This window comes from Elephantulus edwardii, unplaced genomic scaffold (genome assembly GCF_000299155.1).
Source record: "Elephantulus edwardii isolate Elephantulus edwardi_28Jun2011 unplaced genomic scaffold, EleEdw1.0 scaffold00203, whole genome shotgun sequence".
In the NCBI taxonomy this organism is placed as follows: domain Eukaryota; kingdom Metazoa; phylum Chordata; class Mammalia; order Macroscelidea; family Macroscelididae; genus Elephantulus; species Elephantulus edwardii.
Genome location: NW_006399953.1, coordinates 287,510 through 311,053, shown reverse-complemented (window position 1 = coordinate 311,053; position 23,544 = coordinate 287,510). Strand labels below are relative to the sequence as shown.

The following is a 23,544-nucleotide window of genomic DNA, read 5'->3' as shown; positions in this document are numbered from 1 at the left end:
CACAGGACAGAGCAGAGTTTAGGGCTGTTGTACATAGGGTCGCTATGAGTCGCAAGCGACTCGACGGCACATAACAACAACAACAACATGCAGTATGCAGTGTGGAGCTTGGAAGGAGGAGTGGCATCCACTTTCATAATAGTTTGCCTCCGGAAGCACTATGAACCTGGAAAGAGGATGAAAGGCACCCAAGCGTCGAGGACTCTCCTTCATAGGGTCACTATGAGTCGCCTGTGACTCGACGGTACTTAACAACAACAGCAGTGTAGTGTGGATAATGATGACAGCACATTCAGAAACTGAATAGCGGTCTGTGCTTACGAGTATCAGTTGTAGTTTAAGAGGCAGGGGCCAGATTGAGCAAACCTTTTGATAAGGGTTTGGCTGTTGTAATGACAACACAAAGCTTTGGGAGGCTGTCAGATGCTGATAGATTTATTTTAAAAAGACTACTTTGGATGCTGTTAAAATAAATAGTGACAATAAAACTGGAGAAAGCTGATTATAGAAACAGTATTAAGGGTTTTTGGACTTCGTAACTTTGGGGAATTAGAAAAAGCAATTCTTGATTTAGTTATATAACAAAACCTGTGCTAGTGGCAGCTTAAGGAGGCCAAACAAGTAATGGTAGAACACTTGGGAGAGAAAGAAGACATTGCTTCATATCCCGTTTTAGAATTAATTCCACAAGCATTAAAATACCAAATGAAGGAAATAAAACATAGAACAATGAATAATAATGTAATTTTGAGAATAGGAGAGATCTTAAATAAATTATAAAGGAAAAGGTATATTAATTACAATTTAAAAAGAAAAAGATAATTGACAGAAAAGTATAATGCAAACAACACAGCTTGCTGAAAGAGAGGACTTCAAGCACTTGCTTCAGAGGATTCAATAGTACAGCCTTCAATATGGCTTATATCTCAGCATTACGAAGACAAAAAAATCTCTTTACAGAGCCAGTAGGAAGCATCATGATAGATGGAGAGAAGATTGGTGTATTCATTTTGAATGTTAAGGCCAACAAGTATCAGATCAACCAAGCTGTAAAAAAGTTCTGGCATTAATGTCAAGGTCAGTCTTCATCAGGAGAGAAGAAAGTGTATGCTCAATTTATTCCTGATAAGATGCTTTGGATGTTGCCAACAAAATTGAGATTGTTTTAAACTGAGTTCAGCTGGCAATATCTAAGTAAACTTTTTCTCACAAACAAAATGTGTGTATTCTTTGATCCATAATACTACTTTAAAGTTACCTTACCCAAAACATATTGTACAGATAAACAGATAACTGTTGAAGGTGCTTATTGATGGAAGCAGTCTGTATGTCCCTTAAATGGGAATGGTTAACTTTCTATACACGCATGCTTTATTCAAATTTTATTTTTGTTAGGTCCCATTGAATTGTTTTTCCTAGTGTTAAAATTTGCATGACTGCTGGGTCATAAAAAAAATGGAGATCTATATATTCTTATGAGAAAGTATCCCTTGGACATATTTTTAACAGAGAAAAGGAACAATTGATAGAAAAATCAGAGTTTATGTATATATATTAGGGCATTCATGAAGGAGTGATAGAATTCTTATACACCTTATGGGAAATCACTGTTTGTCATTAGAGACTTATGTACATGCTGCTATGATGTTGAACAGGTGCCAGTTGAGTTTACAGACTAAAGTGAACTAGGAGGGAAGGCTTCACTCACAATCAATCTACTTCTGAAAACCATGTGAGTCTGCAGCCTTTCATTCCATTGTACATGGAATTTCTGTGGGTTGGAGCTAGCAACGACCATGTGTGAAATAGAAAAACATTTGAAGGATGCACTTGGATTCTTAATAAAAGCTACCTCTCAAGAGTTCTAACTAGGTCATTTGGCTAATGAGCAATGTGTGTTGTGCTGTTCACTGTAAGATTAGATCCACCAGCTGTCCCGGGGGAAGAAGATGAGAGCAGTCCCTTCCTCTAAAGATTTCCAGCCTTGGGAACCTGGAGGAAGGTGACTGAATTTGAAGTGCCTTGATGGTAGGGGTCTGGGGCTGCTCTCACTCAAAGGAAGAGAGGGTAATAACTCTCACTTTGTGTCCTTTAATTCCAAATTGTTTGTACTCTTCCTACATGGAGCATGTTTTCATGCATTTAGTAAATAAATTGAAAAAGAAAAATATTTGAAAGTTGGAAGATAACATTAACAGTGGTTAACATCTGAATGATGACGTTATAGCTAATTTTTGTTTTATATTTTTCTGTATTTTGGCAGTTCCATTTTTAGAGTCTTTACCATTGTTCGTGTTCTGAAAGCTGGTGGAGGGGGTGATTTATTTAAAAAGTAATAAATAAGAAAAGTTTTTGAGTGCTTGCAATATTAGAGTGATCAATTAAACCTGTTAGAAATGAAAGATCATGTTTGTTTTGCCATTATAGCTATGCTACTTAGACTCTAACAAAGACTTAAGAAAGAATGACAGGAACAGGGTAAAAGAAGAGGAAGCAATAAAACAACTTCTTTTTTAGTACTTTTAAACTTTTCAATGATCTTTCTTGTTTTTATTCAATATAAATTATAGTCATGTGTTTCTTGTCTGTGTTTTTTAGGGTTGGTAAAATTTCAGCCTTCCCTCTGGCCTTGGGATTCAGTGAGAAACAATCTGAGAAGTGCGCTGACCGAGATGTGCGTCCTCTATGATGTTCTCAGTATTGTTAGGGATAAAAAATTTATGACTCTCGATCCTGTTTCTCAAGATGCACTTCCTCCAAAACAGGTATAGTAAAATTTGTGACGGTCAGAGATGCCTGGTGTACTTGCAAAATTAAATCTAGATGAGCTTTTAAAAACTAAATAGTCTGAAACAGGCATTTAACTTAGTTGTTAACATGCTATTTGTTATAAATTTGTGACCATTGGAAAAGTTTACATTTCACTAATAATGTGATACTGTAAAAGCCCCTAAATAGTTACAGCAAAGTTTCACAGTCTGGGTCCTTGGTTTATAATATATTACACAAGAAGGTGATAGTTTAAAAAGAAAAACAACAAAAACCTCCCACCTCAAAAAATAGAGTCCGATGGACTTGGATTCAGATCCTGCCTCTGCTCTTCAGTAGTTGCATGATGCTGAGCAATTTTATTTTTCCTTTCTGAGTCTCAGTTCTCTATAATACAATGTCATGACTAGAATATAAACCTTAAAGAGCAGGAAATATCTGTCCTGTCTGTCCTGTAACTAGTACCTAGGATTGTGGCTGGTATATAGCAAATGTTTAGAAAGTAACTCTGGAACAAATAAAATAGATAATGCAGTTGTTCTGTATGAAACGGTTTGCCCTGTGTCTTACACATAGCTATTCTATAAATGTTAGTTGTACCTATTGTGATTCTCCATGGAGCTAGCCTTTGAACCAAGCTCTGAAAAATGGGTATGTTTTAGACAGTTAAAAAGTGCCCCCCTACTTGCTGACAAATTATTGTTCTTACGTACCATCTGGTCAGAACCTACCCATAGCTGACCTTCCAGCAGGTTTTCAGTAAATTACACAAGAGGAGATTATCCATCCTTCTCCCATGGAGCAGCTGGTGGATTTGATCCATGTGCCTTTGAGATTGAAGCATAGTTTCTTTTTCCTCACCCATACTTTTTTTTTTTAATTGAAATTTTAGTGGAAGTTTATAGAGATTTTGGATTTACATGCATTCATTGTTGCATGAAGCATAGTTTCTTAACAGTTTCTGTCATCCCTCATCTGGAGACATTACGGAGTTTTAAAAATTTACTTTGTAGCATTGATACAAATAATGCATTTAAAAGAGCATTTTTTTAAAAAGAGCATTTAATACATACTAAGATTCAAGATACAAAGATTCAAGTAATGTTACAGTAAGTTAATCCTTGTTATTCTAGATTGATATACAGTATGAGAAAAGACAGAGGCATGATTATGTTGCCCATTTCTTTCTTCTCTAGTTCTCAGTATCCCTCTCAGTGAATCATGCAGGTTGTAAACATAATGATAGTAATAGTAACTAATGATTGTCGAATCAAAATGTACCAGACATTATTCTAAGAGCTTTTAGTATATTGACTGATTTAATCCTGAAAAATCTCTCATTTTCACAGATGATCATTGTGCTCCAGGTTGTGCAGTGGCTGATGTGAATTACATAACTAAAAAAGAGAGGGTACTAGAATGACTTTTCTTCCTTTTATTACCTAAATTCTACCTTCATCACCTGTTTTGAGTGTCTTGCTTAAAAAGTTGGAGCAAATACCTAGTAAAAGGGTTTGGAAGCTAGGTAGAATTGCTGAGATTTGAAAAATAACGTCCAAATTTTGAAAATTGGATGGCAAAAACAGAAGGATAAATTGATAAATAGAGAGTCTGAAGTCAGGGACTTCAGTTGGGAAGCCTTTACGATGTCAAGACTGTGACCTAGTTAATGGCATGGAGAGAAATGGTGACTGTAAAACACCATTTGCAAATAAAACTAACTAACTCAGTTGTTTATTGAATCAAATGTGCCAGGCGGCATTGTTCTAGGGTCTGTGAGTTTACTGGCTGAAGACAGTTTCTGCAGCATGTGAGTTCTGTTCAAACAGGGCTTAGGGATTTAATCAGCAGAGTAACGTGTGCCACTCAGTGGCGCACACATTGGAGAGCAGCTGAGTCCAGACTGTGTGAAGTTAACTGCAGTGGCAGATGCTGATTTCTAGTTGGCTCTGATGTTCTCTTTTTAACATACATTTTTATGTGCATTGACCAGAGAACCAAGCTGATTTTGGAGTAACATATGTTCAAATGAACCTATTTGATCCACTCATTTACACATTCTTTAAAAAGCTCGTATTGTCTCCAGGTGAGCAGTGCATCTCCAGGAAACAGCGCGTCACAGTAGAAAGTGACCTCCCCCCGTTCTTTTGTTTTGTCCGTCATGTTTAGTGTAGTACTAACCCTTGCCTAATACCGTGAGACTGCTGTGTCTCTCACTGGTGTGCTGAACACGTTACTAGGAAGTAGAGAAGTCAGGGTGTTATGAGAAGAGTTGAATTGAGATCTGTGGCTATGGTTACCTGCCATGCCAGGATAAATGCCAGCATACGACCATCGTGAAGAAAAGAAAGGAACTATACACCATGCACTGTCTGTAGCTACACCAGCAGGTGTGAAGACTTCAATTCTTTGCAAAATAACTCTTTATCTCATACTGGAAATTGCCACTTTTGTGTATGTACTATGTAATATACAAAATACTGTTCATTTTGTCAGTAAGGATTCCAGTCAACGATAGCTAAGTGTTTGGAGAGTCGGATTTACATGCAAACTTTTAGCTGCATGAGGAATCAGCAGTGCTTCTCACCCTTACCTTGTTCATTGAGCAGCTGTGGTCCAAGATTGTTTATTTTAAAAAGTAACAGCAATACTTTACTGTTTCTTCATGTATCAACTATCGCATTATCTGATGTTTTGCATTTATGACAACTTTGGAAAAATTCTCAGGTGATGCCTCTGATGGTTCAGGCTCCAGCTTGAGCACCTTCTGTAGGCTGCCTGAGTGATGTACCTGATTTGAGGTTTCAGGTGGACAGGGGTGGGCTGGTCAAGGGCCTGAAGGTAGGAAGTATAGGGAAGAAGGGTGCATGGAGCTGCAGGGCCAGGGCAAATGGATGGATCAGGGCCTCTGGTCCATGGTAGGTATTGGGTGGAGAATGAGTGGAATCCCCACTCAGGACTGGTGCAGGAGGCTGTGTCACAGAAAACAGAGTCCTTGCCCAAACTGGGTGATGGAAGGTTGCCAGACATGGTGGGCAGTGGGTAATTCCCTAGCAGCACCAATATCTTTGTGCTCTGTAGCATTGAAGAAAGGGAGCCTGCCACACTACAGGCATCCTGAAATAGGTATTGAGTTGGGAGAACATCAGCGTTGAGGATGGGGAACCACTCCTTACTCCACAAATGCCAGTTTCACATACTGACCAGGTCTTGGGAACCTAGAAATGAAATAACTGAGAAATGGGTATATGTTATTTGTACAGACTCCTTTTTATTTCTTTAATGTCTACATTTTGTCTTTAATGTTTTGGTTTTTTTTTTCAATTGAAGAATAGAACTTAAAAGTCATTGAAAATTAATGCAGAGCTCTTTGGATTGTTTTTTATAGAATTCTCAGACATTACAGCTGATATCTAAAAAGAAATCACTTGCTGGAGCAGCACAGATCTTACTGAAGGGAGCAGAAAGATTGACGAAATCAGTCACTGAAAATCAAGAAAATAAGCTACAAAGGGACTTCAACTCCGAGCTTTTGAGATTAAGGCAACACTGGAAACTCAGAAAAGTTGGAGATAAAATACTTGGAGACCTGAGCTACAGAAGTGCAGGTATAGATAATTGTAAAAAGGAAAACATATAGGTGCTTGTTTGTATAAGTATATACAAGATTAGAATTCTGCATATTCTCTCATTTTTCAGTGACATCATTTGGAAAGTTGAGCTTTTCTACAACAGCCTGAAGGCGCTAAAACCACTCATATCATAAGTTATAATATTGCTTGTACCTTTGAGTTGTCTTTGCCTCAGAGCTCCTCCACGGGACAGAGTACAACTCTTCCATGGTGCTTTTCACAGTAATCTTTATTCAAGTAGGTTTCCAGGTTCTTTGTCCCACAGGGCTGCAGAACTTCCTAGTTAGTAACTATGTGCTTAACTGTGTCATCAGGGCTTCTCAACAATGCAATAAATTATCTAGATCTAATGTGAAACCTTTCAGATAGACACAACATGAACCATAATTGCCATTTTAGTTAGAAATGACATGGGACTAGATTATTAAATAGCAGCCTTACCTATAGTCCCTAAGACCTGAAAATAGAAAGGAAAGGTTTCTTCTTTCCTATACTTTTCTTCCATGTAGCCCACCCAGCTGTTAACAGGTCCTCAGTTAAGAGGAAAGATTGTAAAAATCCCTTTTCCTGCCTTCTTCCTATTCAGCCAACCCTGTTAGGTTATAACAAAGTTTGATAATCTCAAATTCACTATTTTGGAATAAATCCTTTGTTGTTGGAGCTATAGTAGGAAGTTGTTCAAGGTAGTGACAGTAGCATCTTCTAAGTTGGTGAATGGGAATCAGAAGAGCTGTAAAGTTAAAGTTTATAAGGTTTACAGCTCTGTAAAGTAAAAGTTTAATTTTAAGAGATAAGCAAAGAAATCTTGGCTGTGATTGTTGAGATAAAAATAGAGGAATTCTTCTTGGTGTCCAAATGCTTGACTTCCAGTGCCACTATGCCCCTATGCTGCATTCCTTTGAAGATAGTAGTCAATAGTGTGTTGTGATGTTAACCCAAAGGCCAAGAGTCTGCTGGTTCAAATCCATCAGTGGCTCCGAGGGAGAAAGAGGAGTATGATTTACACCTTCCCAGATCAAGTCTTGTTATGATTTATACCTTCCCAAATCATGTCTGTGGCTGTGAGGATTTTAATTTTTAAGTAGTATGTTTTACTTTCCCACATGCATATCAGAAATGTAGGCTAAGTGAATGTCTCAGCTTTTTCATTTTTATTTGAATACCCCACTAGGATCTCTCTTTCCCCATCACGGTACATTTGAAGTAATAAAGAACACAGATATTGATCTGGATAAGAAAATCCCAGAAGATTACTGTCCCCTGGATGTCCAGATTCCTAGTGACTTAGAGGGATCTGCATATATCAAGGTATCTATTGAAGTTTTCAAATTGTTTTTTAAATTGATAGCACAGAAATAAGTTCACTAGCCTTATTTCATGTTTGTATTGTCTCAGGTTTCCATTCAGAAACAGGCCCCAGACATCGGTGATCTTGGCACAGCGAACCTCTTCAAACAGCCCCTGCCCAAGTCCAAGCCAGGTACAGTTCTTTTCTCTAACTTCTGGTTTTCTCTGGACTTAGCTTTGGAAAAAAGCTGAAGATAAATATAAATTGGAAAACTTGGATGTTTTGAGTAAGAGCTAAGAAAGGTACTTAGTAGGCTTTTAGAAAATTGTGAGATTCTTTCATCTTTATAGTCCATTTTTAAATTAATGAATAAAAAATAGTGAATAAATATTTTTGAAGAGTGAATTTATTCCATCTCTTTCAGATAGATGACTGTATGCACAGCTCTAATGTGTTTTCTGAGCTTTGATTGTGTCCAGATCACATGCAGTTACCAATTGCATAATGTGTTTGGCTAATTGAAATATATCTATGTTAAAAAAAAATATATATATATCTATGTTTCCTGTTTTTCAGGTTCCCCACATTGGCAGACAAAATTAGAAGCGGCACAAAATGTTCTCTTGTGTAAAGAAATTTTTGCGCAACTTTCTCGAGAAGCTGTTCAAATTAAATCACAGATCCCTCACATTGTGGTGAAAAACCAGATTATCTCTCAGCCCTTTCCAAGTAAGAGAGACTCCTTTGAGATTGTTAAATAGGATTTTGTAACTTGGGGAATAGGTCAAAACAAACCAAAAAGCAAGCCTACTGCCATCAAGCGAGTTCTAGTTCATAGCACCTGTGTATGAGCCCTGAAGGGTTTCCAAGGCTCTGAACCTTTACCATTACAGACCGTCCCATCTTGCTCTCTCAAGGTGACTAGAGAAGTTGAAGTGTCCACTTTTTTTTGTTAATCTACTATTTGGTAATTATTCTTGATTTGTACACCAGGGTTTCTTGACTAGAACAAAGAGGGTAAGTGTTTACATATCCTAAGGGAACAACCAAATCTATCTAGGGAGTAGTACAGCCAAGTATTTTTTAGAAGCATGTATGACGAAACTTTATCGCAGGTGCTTTAGGTAGTTTATAAGGAAAGGCCAGTCCCTGGAGAAGGCCATCATTCCTGGGCTGGTAGAAGGTCATCCAGAAAGGAGGAAGATCCTCAACAAAATGGATTGACTGCCGTAGTGGATCCAAGTAAGGGAAATGCAGGGCTGAGCAGTGTGTGTTTTCTTATATGTGGCTGTTAAGAGTCACAAGTGATTGAGTGGCACCTTACAACATCAGTAAGGGGGGATCTCTAAGAGCAAAGAAATGGCCTGTAAAGTTGGCAGTAATCCTGTTCTGTGTCTTAAATAATGTAGCAACTGCTGGATCTTGGAATTGTATATGTTAAAAAGGTGTTCTGGTGGCATAGTGAGTAAGAAGTTGCGCTGCCAATCCAAAGGCATAGCGGGTCAGCTGTGTGTGGTTTCTGACTCCACGGCTCATAGCACTAACAGGTTAAACAGAAAATCACATTAGTATGGCTACTATTTAATAGTTGCCTTGAAGTCCATACTAATGCCTTTTGTGGGAGATTTTTCAGGAGGATTGCTTTGTTGTCTGAGATGTTAGGTAGAAAATGGTCTTTACTGTTCCTATATTGGTTGAAAGTAGATTGAAAAATACTGCAAAGTGGTTGGACTTAACTTAGAGATCATTTGTAGCTGACTTGCTATTTTATAGGTTATCTTTTTGTAAGTCTTGTCAAAAGAATGATTTCTAGAAGGGAAAAAATTCCATCCTGATTCTCATTCTAGTCATCAGACCACATGCTCATTCTGTACTTTCCTGTTAAATTAGCATCCAGGATCTGTTCAGTCTTGAACTGCAGCTCCAGGGCAGCATCTGCATTACTAGGTCAACAGAATGTAAATCGTGAAAATACTTGGGTGTGCAGATTTTAGTTACCGTTTTAAATTTAGAAAGTTGAGATTGTGTCTTTTGATAAGGAATGATGATTCTAAATTAGCATCCAGGATCTGTTCAGTCTTGAACTGCAGCTCCAGGGAAGCATCTGCATTCTAGGTCAACAGAATGTAAATTGTGGAAATACATGGGTGTGCCGATTTAAGTCCCAGTCTTTAAATTTAAAAAGTTGAGACTGGGGGGGAAAAAAGTTGAGACTGTCTTTTGATAAGGAATGATGATGATTCTTTGTGAAAATAAACAAAAGGCCCCTTGCCATATTTTTATCTGTCCTATATTCTTTTCCTAATAGGCTTACAGTTATCCATTTCTTTGTGCCATTCCTCAAACGATAAGAAATCTCAAAAATCTGCCACCGAGAAGCAAAATGCCGAGGATCATCTTTATGTTCTAGAGCATAATCTACATCTGCTGATCAGAGAGGTAATGGAATGACTGATTTACTTTGCATTGTGGAAAGCTTATCTCGGGCAGTGAGTAACTTAGGCTTCCCTTCTGCTCAGTCTTGATTGGTCATATTGCATCAGCAGTAGCTGGTCCTGTGTGATCTGAAAGGAATCAAGCTGGGAGTATGCAGAGATAATAAGTTCTCTGTCTTTGTTGTGGTTGTTGTTATGTGCTGTCGAGTCGCTTACAATCAGTGACCCTATGTACAACAGCTCTGAAACCTGCCCTATCCCATGCCAGCTTTACTGTCTCTGACACACCTACCCTCAGTACCCCAATCACTGTACCAGTCCATCTCATTGATGATCTCCCTCTCCTTCTCTGTCACTCCACCCCTCCAAACATGATATCCCTCTCCAAGAACCAGTCCCTCCTTGCAACATGCCCAAAGTATGTCAGACGAAGCCTCAGAATCCTTGCCTCCAAGGCTTCACCCTCTCTAGGATGAACCTGTTTGTTCTCCTAGCAATCCATGGTATATTCAACACTTTTCTTCAGCACCACAGCTAAAAGGCGTCAATTTTCTTTCTGTCATCCCTAGTCATTATCCAACTTTCTGACACGTAGCAAGCAATTGCAAAAACTTTGGCCTGAATCAAGCGCACCTTAGTCTCCAGACTGACATGGCTTTTCAGTACTCTAGAGAGGTCTCTGACAGCTGACTTTCCCAATGTAATTTGTCTCTTGATGTCCTGGCTGCTGGTACCAAAAGTGTTGATTGTGGAGCCAAGCAAAGTAAAGCCTTTAGTAGTGAAAATATGGAACATATTTTATGGAATTCTTTGAAAAATGGAGCAGAGATAACATTTTCCAGCTTACCTCATCTCAAATCCAGTTGATTTTGATTATGTCTATATTTCTAACTTCACTTGATGAAACAGCTAATTGAGGTTATTGTGGACTGTTTTGATTGCATGTGTGTGTTGAAGTCTATTTAAAAATAAGAACAGAACTTGATAAAAACCTACAAAGATTATATGGGACCTAGTGTATGAGCATTCATCTCTATGTCAGAGTTGCCTTCTGTGTGATTCAGACACATTGATTTCATATTCTTTTTTTTTAAAATTTTTCAATTTTATTTATGTATTTATGTATTTATCTATCTATCTACCTGTCTATCTATCTATTTATTTATTTATTATGTGTGTACCGTCAAATTGGATCTGACTGGAACAGGAGGCGATTGTTCCTCCTTCTTCTTCAGAGCATCTGGTGGATTTGAACCGTGCACCTCTGGGATTGCAGTGCAGTTTCCTGCCACTAGGCCACCAGAGCTCGCCTGATTTCATATTCTTAACATGCAGACCCCACTTTGATTAAATAATTGCATTGGATTTTCCTGTGGCTACTGGTCAGTCAGAATGGCTTTTTTCTTCTTTTTTTTGTTACAGTTTCATAAGCAGACCTTGAGCTCCATCATGATGCCTCATCCAGCAAGTGCACCCTTTGGCCACAAGAGAATGAGACTTGCAGGACCTCAGGCGTTTGATAAAAATGAAATTAATTCGTTACAGTCCAGTGAAGGGCTTCTAGAAAAAATCATCAAGCAAGCAAAGCACATTTTTCTGAGGAGTAGGTATGGATGCACACAATTAACTATTTTTCTGTGAAGTAAATTTGTTAATCATTGCATATAATTTGTTTTTTGGATGCGTTTGCCTTTTTTCAAAGCTGAGTGAGATGTCTAGTGAGTGTAGGCCGTTATTCGAAGCCATGGGAGACCAAGTAGAGAGCATGACTGGTCTGATGGGATCGTCTGTAACACTGATGTTGGAGCAGGAAGGTGCCTGAGGGCATCATACTTTCCTCACCAACCCATGGAGGACTGTTCTGAGCTGACTGAACCCTCAACCCATGAAGGACTTTTCTGAGCTGACTGAAACCTCTCTTTTTTAGAAAAGCTTTATTTCTGGGTTGTCACATTTGAGGACTTTGAAAGGCACTTTCTCATGTTTGGAGATAGGGTTTTTTGCACTGTTTTTACTGATGAGAAGATTGAGTTTGAGTCTTAATGTAGCTTGTTCAGGGTTACACATCTAGTAAATAGTAAAACCAAGGTTTATATCTTTCTGCCATGATGGTTCATCCCACAACCATTAAGCAGAAGAATGATACGACCGTCTGCTTCTATAGAGATTCACAACTTTGGACACCCTGTGCTTGGGTCTGCCCTGACCTACATGGTCACCACAGGGCACAGTAGTGAAAGGCAGGAGGTATCTACCCACTATGGGAGGTTTGAAGCATCCTGGAAAGGGGATCATCGTAAAGAAGAGAAAGTTAAGAGTGGTTAGAAAGAAACTACTGCTAGGCTGAAAACTCTATGTATATCTCTTTGTCTCCAATGACTGCTTTGCTCTCCAGGCTTTCCTTTTGCCTAGAAAGTGCTAGAGTTAGATATTGAGAAACTGGTGGCCTCCGGGTAGTTTGTGTAATATCTCTATATTTTGATTCCTGGCAGTGGCTGTTGAGTGGTGTGTATATGATAAAGAGGCAGAATGAATGTCTGAAATTCTAGACAGACTTCGGGGGTTTATATACCAGCTTACAGCTATGTAACTTTGGTAAAATTGCCTAACAGTACTTACCTCACAGGGAAAAAACCAACAAAACTTAACTCACAGAACTGTTTCGAAGATGAAATATGATTCATTTAAATGCCTACTACAGTGTTTTCCTCATAATGAACATTTGACAAATCTTATTGCTTGCTTGTACTTACCATCTTTCTCTTTCTTGTATAAAGCTGATTGTACTAAATGCCTGGCTTCTTTTCCTCATGATTCTAACTTCATTGTAGCAGTGAGTCTTAGGGACTTGTGTGACCTAAGTTACTTGTCACCAGGGATCTCTTACTGACAAATATGAGTGATTGATACTTTTTATAACAGTTAGGTGGTTGTGGTTGTTAGGTGCCATTAAGCTAACTGCAGCTCCTAAGGAACAATTGATCTGAACCTAAAAATACCTTTTGCACTGTGTTTCCGATAGGAGTCACAGGAAATTCATCATGTATTGTGATATTCCTGTGCATATACATGCCTGATCGTGTGTCATGATGTGACGTTGAAAGTAATGCATTAGAGCATTGTAACAAGTGCTCGGAATTATGTCTGAGTTTTCTTGAAAATCTTTGCTTTTCGAATCCTTGTCTTTTTATAGTCATTTTGTTTTGAAATCTTTAAAAAAGTATGAAATGATTGGAAATCTTATTTTCTATTATGGTTTAACTTTTTTTAACTTTTCTTTTCAAAGGACTGCTGCAACCATTGACAGCTTAGCAAGCCGCATTGAGGACCCTCAGATACAGGCTCACTGGTCCAATATCAATGATGTCTATGAATCTAGTGTGAAAGTTTTAATCACATCACAAGGATATGAACAAATATGCAAGTAAGTACCCAAGATGAAAATTGTACATGTCATAGGTCAAGTTGGGATTAATGATTGCTGATTAATAATACCAAGTATTTTGGTTTTTATTTGCTAGGAATGCAAGGTAGATTTATGTCTGCTGTAGAGTGTAAGGAGCAAACAATGTCAAAAATTGTTTTATTAGGCAAATGTCACATTTTAGCAACAATTTAAAAAAATGAACCCCTCATTGAACAGAAAACTCTTAAATTTTTTAGGTTGTATCAGTTCTTACCTAGAGGGTATGGTGCGTCTAGGATATTTGAGGAGGAGTTGTTTACCGTCGAGTCAGAACCGACCCATAGCTGACTCTCTGGTGGGTTTTTAGAGGCAGTTAATCGCATGGGAGGAGATTGCCCATCCTTTTCCCATGGAGCAATGGTGAATTCAAACAGTGTGTTGTCTTCGGAATTGCAGTGCAGCTTTTTGCCACTAGGCCACCAGTGCTCCCCTTTTTTTTTTTTTTTTAAATTTTGTGTGCGTGTACCATCAAATCAGTTCTGACTGGTACAGGAGGATATTGTGCCTCCTTCTCCAGCAGAGCATCTGGTGGATTTGAACCGTGTTCCTCTGGGATTGCAGTGCAGCTTTTTGCCACTAGGCCCCCAGTGCTCCCCTTTTTTTTTTTTTTTACCAGTGCTCCCTTTTGAGGAGTAAGAAGGACCATTTGCTGTAGAGTTTCTACCCTTGAAATTTGTGCCCCAAACTTCCAGAGAAGCATGGTGAAATAAAGCTGGATAATAGACTGTTTTCCTCTTCTGTACTCAAAGCAGATAGTTCTGGTGGCATCATCTGTAGCTGGTGGTGCTGCAAACCCAAAGACTGCATGCCTCCAGTGGTTTGAACCCACCATTGGCTCTGAGAGAAAAAGATGGGTAATCACCCGTCTCAATTTATAGCATCAAAAACCCAATGGAAATTATGGCTGCATCAGAACTGACTAAGCAGCAGTGAGTTTGAGTTTAACTGTTTAAGTGATAAAATAATGGGAGTGAGTTGGAAGTGGAACACTGAAAAGTGAGTTTTACATACTAGAGGACTCAACATAAATATTACCAAGTCCTATGAAGAGTTTGTGGTTTTACCTTAGAGGAGAGAATGTAATGTAATGATTTTTTTCTCATCTTTTGTAGCTGATGTACAGTTGGAGGTAATGCCCTTTCTCACAACTTCATTCTTTAGCTACACTTTTCAGAACTAATAATTTAAACATTTCTGTAAAAGCAGTGTGCCTAACAACAGGAGTATTGACTTCATACTGCTAGTAACTCTACGAGGGGGGCAGACAGCACAAAACCAGTTCCTATGAGGTCAGACATGGCCTTCTGCTTTGACCTTCAGCCTTGTGGTGCTGGTCAGTGTTACACAGCTCTTTTTTATCTTTCTGCCAGTTAAGGTGATTGCCCCCAGTTCTCCAGTAAGCTTAGACAAAAGCCCCTGGCTATGGCTCCATGGGGTGGCAGTTCCAGTTCAGCTTACGTGAGCCTGTGGTCTGTACCACCCCTGCTACTGTTTTAGTTTGGGCCTTCATCTGATTCTCACAGGAATCTCGGGTCCAAAAGGATATGTTCTGCATTTTCCGCTTCTTTCTTGCTGATAATTGAGATTTCTATTTTCACTCCAACCTACTTGATTTAAGCCTGGTAGGATGGCAGGGAAAAAACCCTATGGACCTGGAGAAAGGATGAAAGTCACGAAGTTTTGAGGACTTTGATTCATAGGGCCACTATGAGTCGCCTACAACTCGATGGCACTTAACAGCAACAGGGTGGCAGGACTTACCAGTGTCATTAGTAGTTCACACAGCATGTTTGAATATTCCAAAAGGTGCAGTATACCTCATTTACATCCTTAGCATAGCTCCACCTAGTCCTATGGGGAAAGGCCAAGCTGACGAGCTAGGAAAGCCATTCTGAAGCTACATCAGCAGTTTTCTTAATTTATCCTTGGAAATTTCATTTAAAAACATTACCTCCACTCACCTTTTTTACTCTTTGTACCTTGTCTCTTTTACTAACAGAATTATGCTAGAGAATATAAGCATTTGTTATCGGGGAGCTCTGGTGGCCTAGTGGCAAGAAGCTGCACTCCAATCCCAGAGTTACATGGTTCGAATCCACAGGATGCTTTGCTGGAGAAGGAGGGGCCATCCTCCTGTACCAGTCAGATCCGATTTGATGGTGCACACACACACAAATAATAAAATAAGAAGAAAATTACTTTAAAAAAACAAAAACATTTGTTCTCAACACATCTGCTGTATTTTTTTTTTATAACCTCATGCTATTGTTGTTGTTGTTTTGTGCCTTCAAGTCAGAACTGACCCGTAGCTGGCTCTCTAGCGAGTTTTCAGAGGCAGTAAATTGCATGGGAGAAGATTGCTCATCCTCCCATGGAGCAGCTGGTGGAGTCAAACTGCATGCTTTCAGAATTGCTGCACAGGTTCTTCCCACCAGGCCACCACTGCTCCCCATAGCCTCATAGTTCTTCATTATATGCACCAAAACTTACTCGGTTTGCTATTGATGATCATTTGGCTTGAGTACCAGGAAAGTAATTTTGTATGTGTACAAAAGTGTGTATGTGTGTGTGTCTATGAAATTCCTATGAGCAGAATTCCTGGAGCAAAGGATAAAAGCATTTAAAACTGTAATGGATAATATGACACTGCTCTATGCTCCCATCAGTAGTGACAAGAATTCCTCGTCCCTCATGCTTATTTGGAGGCAAGGATGCCAAAGCTTCATGTCATATACTCTAGGTGTGTTGTTATGAGAGGCTATTCTTTGGAAAGGAACGTAATGCTTGGGAAGGTAGAGGGTGAGTGAAAGAGAGGAAGACCCTCAACCGGTTGAATTCCCCTAGTGACTTAGCAGTGGACTCCAGTGTATCAGATGGTGAGGATGGCACAGGATAGGACAGGGTTCAGATGCTATAAAATACAGTATAAAATTTTTATATGTTGTAAAATACCAACTGCTTTGGCAAATGAATATAAATGTTATTCATAACATAATGGGGATATTATTAATAACATAATAATAATTAATGTTACTAGCTGTTTATATCTGTTTGACTTAAACTCAGTTAACAGCTTGTGTATATTCTAAACTTTTTGCTGATTATTTGAGAGGAAGCTGTAAAGGATTAGTAAGACTTCTCCCATTCTGCAAGAGACTTGGTCTTTTGGTTACTTCCTTAGCTCTAGTCTCCTGGTAACCTGATAGAAAAGACTTTACCTAAGATTTTAGGCAGTGTTGCTTATAATAAAGTGATTCCAAAATGGTAAATACCTGATGGAACATCTTGGGCTTCCTTGGGTGGCGTGACTTTTAAAACTGACTTTTGAGGACCTCAAAAACCATACCTGTGGAATTGTCACAGGAGCTAAGAGCTCTTATGTGCAGTGAAGTGCCAAATTCAGGACAATGTGCCTCTCCTGGCAGGTACATTATTGCTGCAGTGCAGACAGCTGTGTGTTCTGCTGCTAGGGCTTCATAGAAGAAAAGCAGCTGCTGCTGCCCAGCCCACAAGCTGTAGTTCCTGTCCTGTCACCTTCTGGGGCGGTTGCCTGCTGGTCAGGATGACCTGTGGTAGTAAAGCATCAGTATGCTTTGTTGATTCTAAGAAGACCCTTCTTTCCCCAGCATTGGTGCAGATTATTCAGATTATCTTCTTTTTTTTTTCTCTTATAATGTTGTGGGTGGGTTTGTGGGTTTTTGGTTTTTTTTTGCTTTTTTAAAAAATTTATTATTAATTTCAATGAAAATTTACAGAGACTTTGGATTTCCATTCATTCATTGTTGAACTTCCCTCCCAACCCTCCCCCCAGTACACTGCCCTCTTGGAAAAGTAAAAGAAAAATTCTTTCATTGTTTTATAATCCCTCCCCCCAGGTCCACTCCACTATGCAGCCTTTGCTCTGGACTCCCGTCATGACAAAAATACCTAATCACATATCCCTTTTAAACAAATTTCTCCCTTATCTGTTTCAGTGTAGTATACACAATTTATCCAGTTTTTCTCAGTCTTACCCCTACCCTGATATCAGTCCCATTTTACAACAGTGGCACCATGCAGTATTTGTCCTTTTGTGACTGAGATACTTCACTCAACTTAATGCCCTCCAGGGTCACACATTTTGAATAATATTGCATGAGTTCCTTATTTTTCAATGGAGCGTAGTATTCCATTGTGTGAATATGCCATAGCTTCTCTATCCATTCGTTTGTTGATGGGCACTTAGGTTGTTTCCAAATCCTTGCTATTGTGAACAAAGCCACGATAAACAAGGGTGTGCAAAAATATGCTTGGATGTCAGTTATGGTCTCTTTGGGGTATATTATCAGTAGTGGAATTGCTGGGTCAAATGGTATCTCTATTTGCAACTTTTTGAGAAAGCGCCATACTGCCTTCCACAGTGGTTGCACCATTTTACAATCCCACCAACAGTGAATAAGGGTTCCAGTTTCTCTACAACCTCACCAGCATTTGTTGCTTGTTGTTCTGTTAACTTTTGCTATTCTGACTGGGGTGAGATGATAACTCATGGTTGTTTTCAGATTATCTTAATGTTTTCTTTTCCTGTGATAGAAAAAGTCTATGTTTGTGGCATTGTATGAATACTTTTGAACATTTCTGATGTTTTCTGTCTGTATCTGTAAAGGTCTATTCAGCTGCAGTTGAATATTGGCGTTGAGCAGATCCGTGTTGTCCATAGAGATGGGAGAGTGATTACATTGTCTCATCAGGAGCAGGAGCTGCAGGATTTCCTGCTGTCTCAGGTAAGTTGCAGACCATGCTGTAGGCTTGGAACCACTTCCTCTCCTTAACCATGTCTCAGCTAGTTCCTTGAAAAACCACTTGGTAAGAGGATGTTAAAATGTGTTGAATAGCCTGCATGAATGGTAATTTAAAAAAAAACTAATAAAGGTTTTTAATGGCTCTCTTTAATAATGAGGAAAAGTTCACTTTGTTAGGAGGTAACATTGAAAAGAAAAAAGTAGGGGTGGCCTGCTAAGTAAGATGAGATTTTTGTCTTTTAGGATACAGTTAGCTTACTGTTTACACAGCTCAGATTCCTGAAAGAAGGATTCTCCCAAATCTGATCAAGGAAAACTTGATGGTTGGCTATATGGAAAATCAGTTCTAGCACTTTGCAGTGTCACTGGTTAGAAATCACACTGTAAACTTACTCAAATCATATGGTTCTATGAGTGAATCTGCCTTAAGAATGAGCTCTAGCTAGTATCATACAGAATGTCAGCTCATTATTCATCTTTCCTGAAGATTCTGACCTAGGATAGTGAACATGTAGGTATGTCAGTTGTTACTGATTTCTGCATTTGTTTATTCTATCATATACATCCCAAAATTTAAAAAAAAAATATTGGGAACAATGTAACTCTTCATACCTAAAAACTTCAGCAGAAATCTCCTGACTGAAACTGCTGTCCTCTATAATTTTAACACTATTATGATATATAAGAAAATTAGTAATTCTTCCTGTGTAAGCTATTAACAGTTTTAGACACTAACTCAAAGGTGGTGCTTCTCTAGCTGTTCAAATCTTCTAGCTGCTGCTTCTCCTCCTGGGGAGAAAGATCCTCACATGTGATTTATAGCCTGCTGTCAGTCAATGGCAACAAGTTTTCTGAGTTAATAGTATTAGGACCAAGGACTCAGTAGGCACCAGTCCTCGCTCCCAAGGGATAAGAGTGAGAGGTCTCTGGAGCCCTCGAGAGGACTCATAGAGTATGGGACACCCTGAAAAGACTGCTGGGCTTTAGTAAAGGACGCAACCTGCTGAGAACTCTCACAGGGAGGTAGCCAGGGCATCAGTGCTTGACCTCTAGCCTTACCTGTTCTGCCCTGATTCTTGCTACCTGAAGCTGGAAGGCACACATGGAAGATACTGAGCATACCTTGCTCCAGGTGTGGTGATCCAGGAGGAAGTACCCAACTGGCCACACTTAGGTCATGTACCTTTGACTTGCACTTGGACAAAACCTAGATGACCCGTTACCGCCCAGTCAGCTCTGACTCATAACAGTCCTCCACTGGCTCCCACGACTGTCATTGTTTCTTTAAGTTTTTATTTGAATAAAGGCCCACAGATCATACTGGTTTTCCTAAACAGTTATTCAGATATTTTGTTTTATAACATTGTCATTGAATAATGTGTTTCACTAATTATAATATCTAATCCATCTCTTCTTGGTGTGTAATGCTTTTCTATTCACCCAGTATCTTCATTATTCTTTTAGTGAAAGTTTACAAATCATAATGATTTTCCTTCTCAACTTAGTTATTTTTACTCCCCAACCCCCATCCTTCTCTGTTACCCTCCAAGATTGAGTAGATCTGTGTTTAAACCTTTCCTCGTTGTTGTGCAGCATTGAGTCAGAAGCAACTCATAACTGACCCTCTGGCAGGTTTTCAGAAGCAGTTAATCACCGGGATGAGATTTATCATCCTTCTCCCACAAAGTAGCTGGTGGATTTCAACTGTGCACTTTGTGCAGCTTCTTGCCAGTAGGCCACGAGAGCTCCCTAAATCTAAGGAAACTTACCTTTTTATAATACTGGTCTTGTACCAGTATTACAATTGTCTTTTTGTGACTGGCTTATGAATTTGTTCTAGATTCATCCATGTTATGCACCAAGGTCAGACATTGTTCTAAGTGGTATAGTACTAGTCTGTCCGTTTGCCGTGCAGAGGTACTCATGGTTGCCGTGATGCTAAACACTGTGATACTTATGTGTCAAGTGTGATAATGGTTAACCATGGTAGACAGTGTTTGGTGGAGCTCCCCAGTTAAAACAAGCTTGGAAGCAGGAGTAGCATCCACTTCCAAAATAGCTTATCTCCAGAAACTCTTATGAACTTAGAGAAATGATGAAAGTTATACAAGTGTTCGGGTCTTTTGTTCATAGGGTCACTATGAGTCATCTACGGCTTGATAGCACTTAACAACAACACCATACACCATGGCTATAAATCTTAACAGTGGTTTCATCTGTTTTTCTGGTAACAGTGGTTGATTTGAACCATCAACCTTTTGGTCAGCAGCCCAGCATACACCACTGGCAGGACTCCGTGCCAGTGGGCAAAGAATTGCTATTTCAGAATGTGCAATGGGAGGTATTGTCCTGTACCATCCCAATACTCATTCAAGGGAGGATTCCCTAAAAGTAAGAATGAGTTCCTTTGCTAGGCAGTGAAAACTTCAACAACTTTATTTTATGATCATTATACTAAGACACTGCAAAATAACTTTCCCTGCTGATTGTCAATACAGTTTTCTCTTTTCCTTCACAGATGTCACAGCATCAGGTGCATGCAGTCCAGCAGCTGGCCAAGGTGATGGGCTGGCAGGTGCTGAGCTTCAGTAACCATGTGGGGCTTGGGCCCATTGAGAGCATTGGCAATGCCTCCGCCATAACAGTGGCGTCCCCTAATGGGGACTATGCCATTTCAGGTACTGTCAGCTTATTGGAATGAGAAGGGAACATTTAACTTTAATATTTACACATACAAATAAAGAACCCATGAACACTGCCGTCAAGTAGGCCCTTTGTCAGGGGTCTGAGGCTGTAAATCTTAGCAGGAGGAGACAGCCTGTCACTGTCCTGCCAGGCAGCTGGTGGGTGTGAACTGTTGTCCAGCATGATGTAACCCACTCAGCCACTAGAGCACATAGTAAGTTTCATTTACCTCTGCAGTAAGTAAGCTGATGGACTGTCTATTATTCAGGACAAAAAAGGCATTTCTCTTTTTTCAAAGTTAAGGAAAACATTTGTTTGGCAGTATATTTTTCTTCGAGATGACTGAGAAGTGCTGTTAATGCTGGTGCACCTGCTGTATTAAACATTAAAAATCATTAGCTTTTGAAATGCAGATATGCAAAGAATATCTGATCCTAGGACTGGTAAAAGTCTAGGGCAGGGAGCACAGGTATTTTTTTATATTTCTACAAGGAGATGTGGTGATGCAGTTGTTAAAGCACTCAGCTGCTTCTCTCAGAACGATGGTGGTTTGACCCCACCAGCTACTCTGAGGGAGAAAGATGGGGCAGTGGGTTCAAATGCTCCAGTAAGATTACAGCTTGGAAACCCCATGGGGCAGTTTTGCTCTGTCTACAGGCTCACTGGGAGTTAGACTAGCCTTCATAGCAGTGGGATATTAGGCAGGAACTCTCACAGACACTTATGTATAGCATCTAGTTCAAATGTGTATTTAGAATGCTTCTGGTTTTAGTGAGTTCTCCACTAATATATGTTCTAAATACTTTCAAAATATATGAAAGATTAGGTGGTTGGAAATTTTTTCATGTGGGGTCACAGCTTAACCCACGCATTTGAGTGTTACTGGATCTTTATTCATAGAGATTTCAGAATACCTTTTTGTTCTTTCCTAAGTAATAGTTTAAACTTTATTAAAGCCCGAGTTCTTAATTGTGATTATTTTTTCCTTTATCCTTCCCATTACTTCTTCTGAATGGTTGGGCTTTTTTTATATAGATACATATATATGTAATTTTTATATAATAGGAATTTTATATATAACATAAACTTTATTTCCATAGAGTCAGAACTGACTTACAGTTGACCCTTGAGATTTTCACACAGGAGGAATGCTCATCTTTCTACCTCAGAGCCACTCACAGATTGGAACCTATTGATTGACAGTTCAACTCCTTACCTACTAGGTCATCAGAGCTCCCTTATATAATAGGCATAAGCCACTAGTGGCAACCAGAGAGCCCTGTATATAAACTAACTTACTGAATTACTGAAATAGCAAATGAATGCATTACAAAAATTTTATTAAATTGGTAATTTTCTGAAGATATCTTAACATTTGACATTCTTAAACTACAGTTCATTTTGCCTAATTTTTATAATGTGAACAGTTATTTATGAATATTTATACCAACCAGTATATATAAATACATGGTTATTTTCTTAGAATATTAAAGCTGAGAAGTACTTTTTTTTTAAAATTTTTTTTATTATTATTTTTTGTGCATGCATTGTCAAATCACATCTGTTACAGGAGGAAATTATCTCTCCTTCTCCAGCAGAGCATCTGGTGGATTTGAACTGGGTACCTCTGGGATTGCAGTACAGATTCTTGCCACTAGGCCATCAGAGCTCCCCTTACTGAGAAGTACTTTTAAACAAGAATGTTTTAAGTTGATAGAGAAGAATAGAATTTTGTATTCACAGTAGAATAAAACTGTAGAATTTGCCTTTGTTATTTTCCTGGAGACATGAATACGCTGATTTTATTTTTTTTGGTTTGGATCCACAGTTCGGAATGGTCCCGAAAGCGGCAGCAAGGTCCTGGTTCAGTTTCCTCGCAACCAATGTAAAGATCTTCCAAAAAGTGACGTGATACAAGACAGCAAGTGGAACCACCTTCGAGGACCCTTCAAAGAAGTTCAGTGGAATAAAATGGAAGGTCGGAACTTCGTTTATAAGATGGAGCTGCTCATGTCGGCTCTGAGCCCTTGTCTACTATGACTTTTCTGGAGCAGTTGGAAACGTTTGATTTGAGACATTTGCAGCACACGAAAGAAAACTCTTTGAAAGGGCTGTTGTTTTTTAACTTTTTCATTTCGCTTTTGAGTAAAAGTTTACAGAGTGAAGGGCTCTTGTATTTAAGAAAATTATAATTAGCAAATATTTACTAAGCATTTTGAAATCTTTCACTTTATAAGTGACAAGTGCTTTGAAATGCAGGCATTTTTGTATTAGAGTATATTGGGAGATATAACACGTTTTTGTGTGTGAGGGCAGTTAATTGAGTGCTTGAAAATTTTACTAACTCATAACTTTGAGTTAAGCTTTTTTTTCCCTCCTCCAAAAATAATTTATTCTGAGCCAAGTGGGATTCAGAACAGGTATGCAAGGATGGCTCAACATAAGAAAAATAATCCATATGAATTTGCTTTTTAAATTTTTTATTCCC

The 23,544-nt window shown here is 38.9% G+C and overlaps 1 protein-coding gene across 1 annotated transcript in view; it reads left to right on the top strand.

The window, feature by feature from the left end:
* The window catches only part of MED17 (mediator complex subunit 17), a 24,402-nt gene extending 1,306 nt beyond the window's left edge, over positions 1-23,096 (top strand). Inside the window, exons 2-12 of the mRNA XM_006897176.1 lie at positions 2,599-2,765; positions 6,158-6,377; positions 7,573-7,709; positions 7,797-7,881; positions 8,266-8,418; positions 9,998-10,128; positions 11,547-11,731; positions 13,411-13,548; positions 18,236-18,353; positions 20,890-21,049; positions 22,885-23,096. Coding sequence (XP_006897238.1) covers positions 2,599-2,765; positions 6,158-6,377; positions 7,573-7,709; positions 7,797-7,881; positions 8,266-8,418; positions 9,998-10,128; positions 11,547-11,731; positions 13,411-13,548; positions 18,236-18,353; positions 20,890-21,049; positions 22,885-23,096 — 1,706 coding nt within the window. The remainder of the gene's footprint in view (positions 1-2,598; positions 2,766-6,157; positions 6,378-7,572; positions 7,710-7,796; positions 7,882-8,265; positions 8,419-9,997; positions 10,129-11,546; positions 11,732-13,410; positions 13,549-18,235; positions 18,354-20,889; positions 21,050-22,884) is intronic.
* Positions 23,097-23,544: the final 448 nt, after the last annotated feature.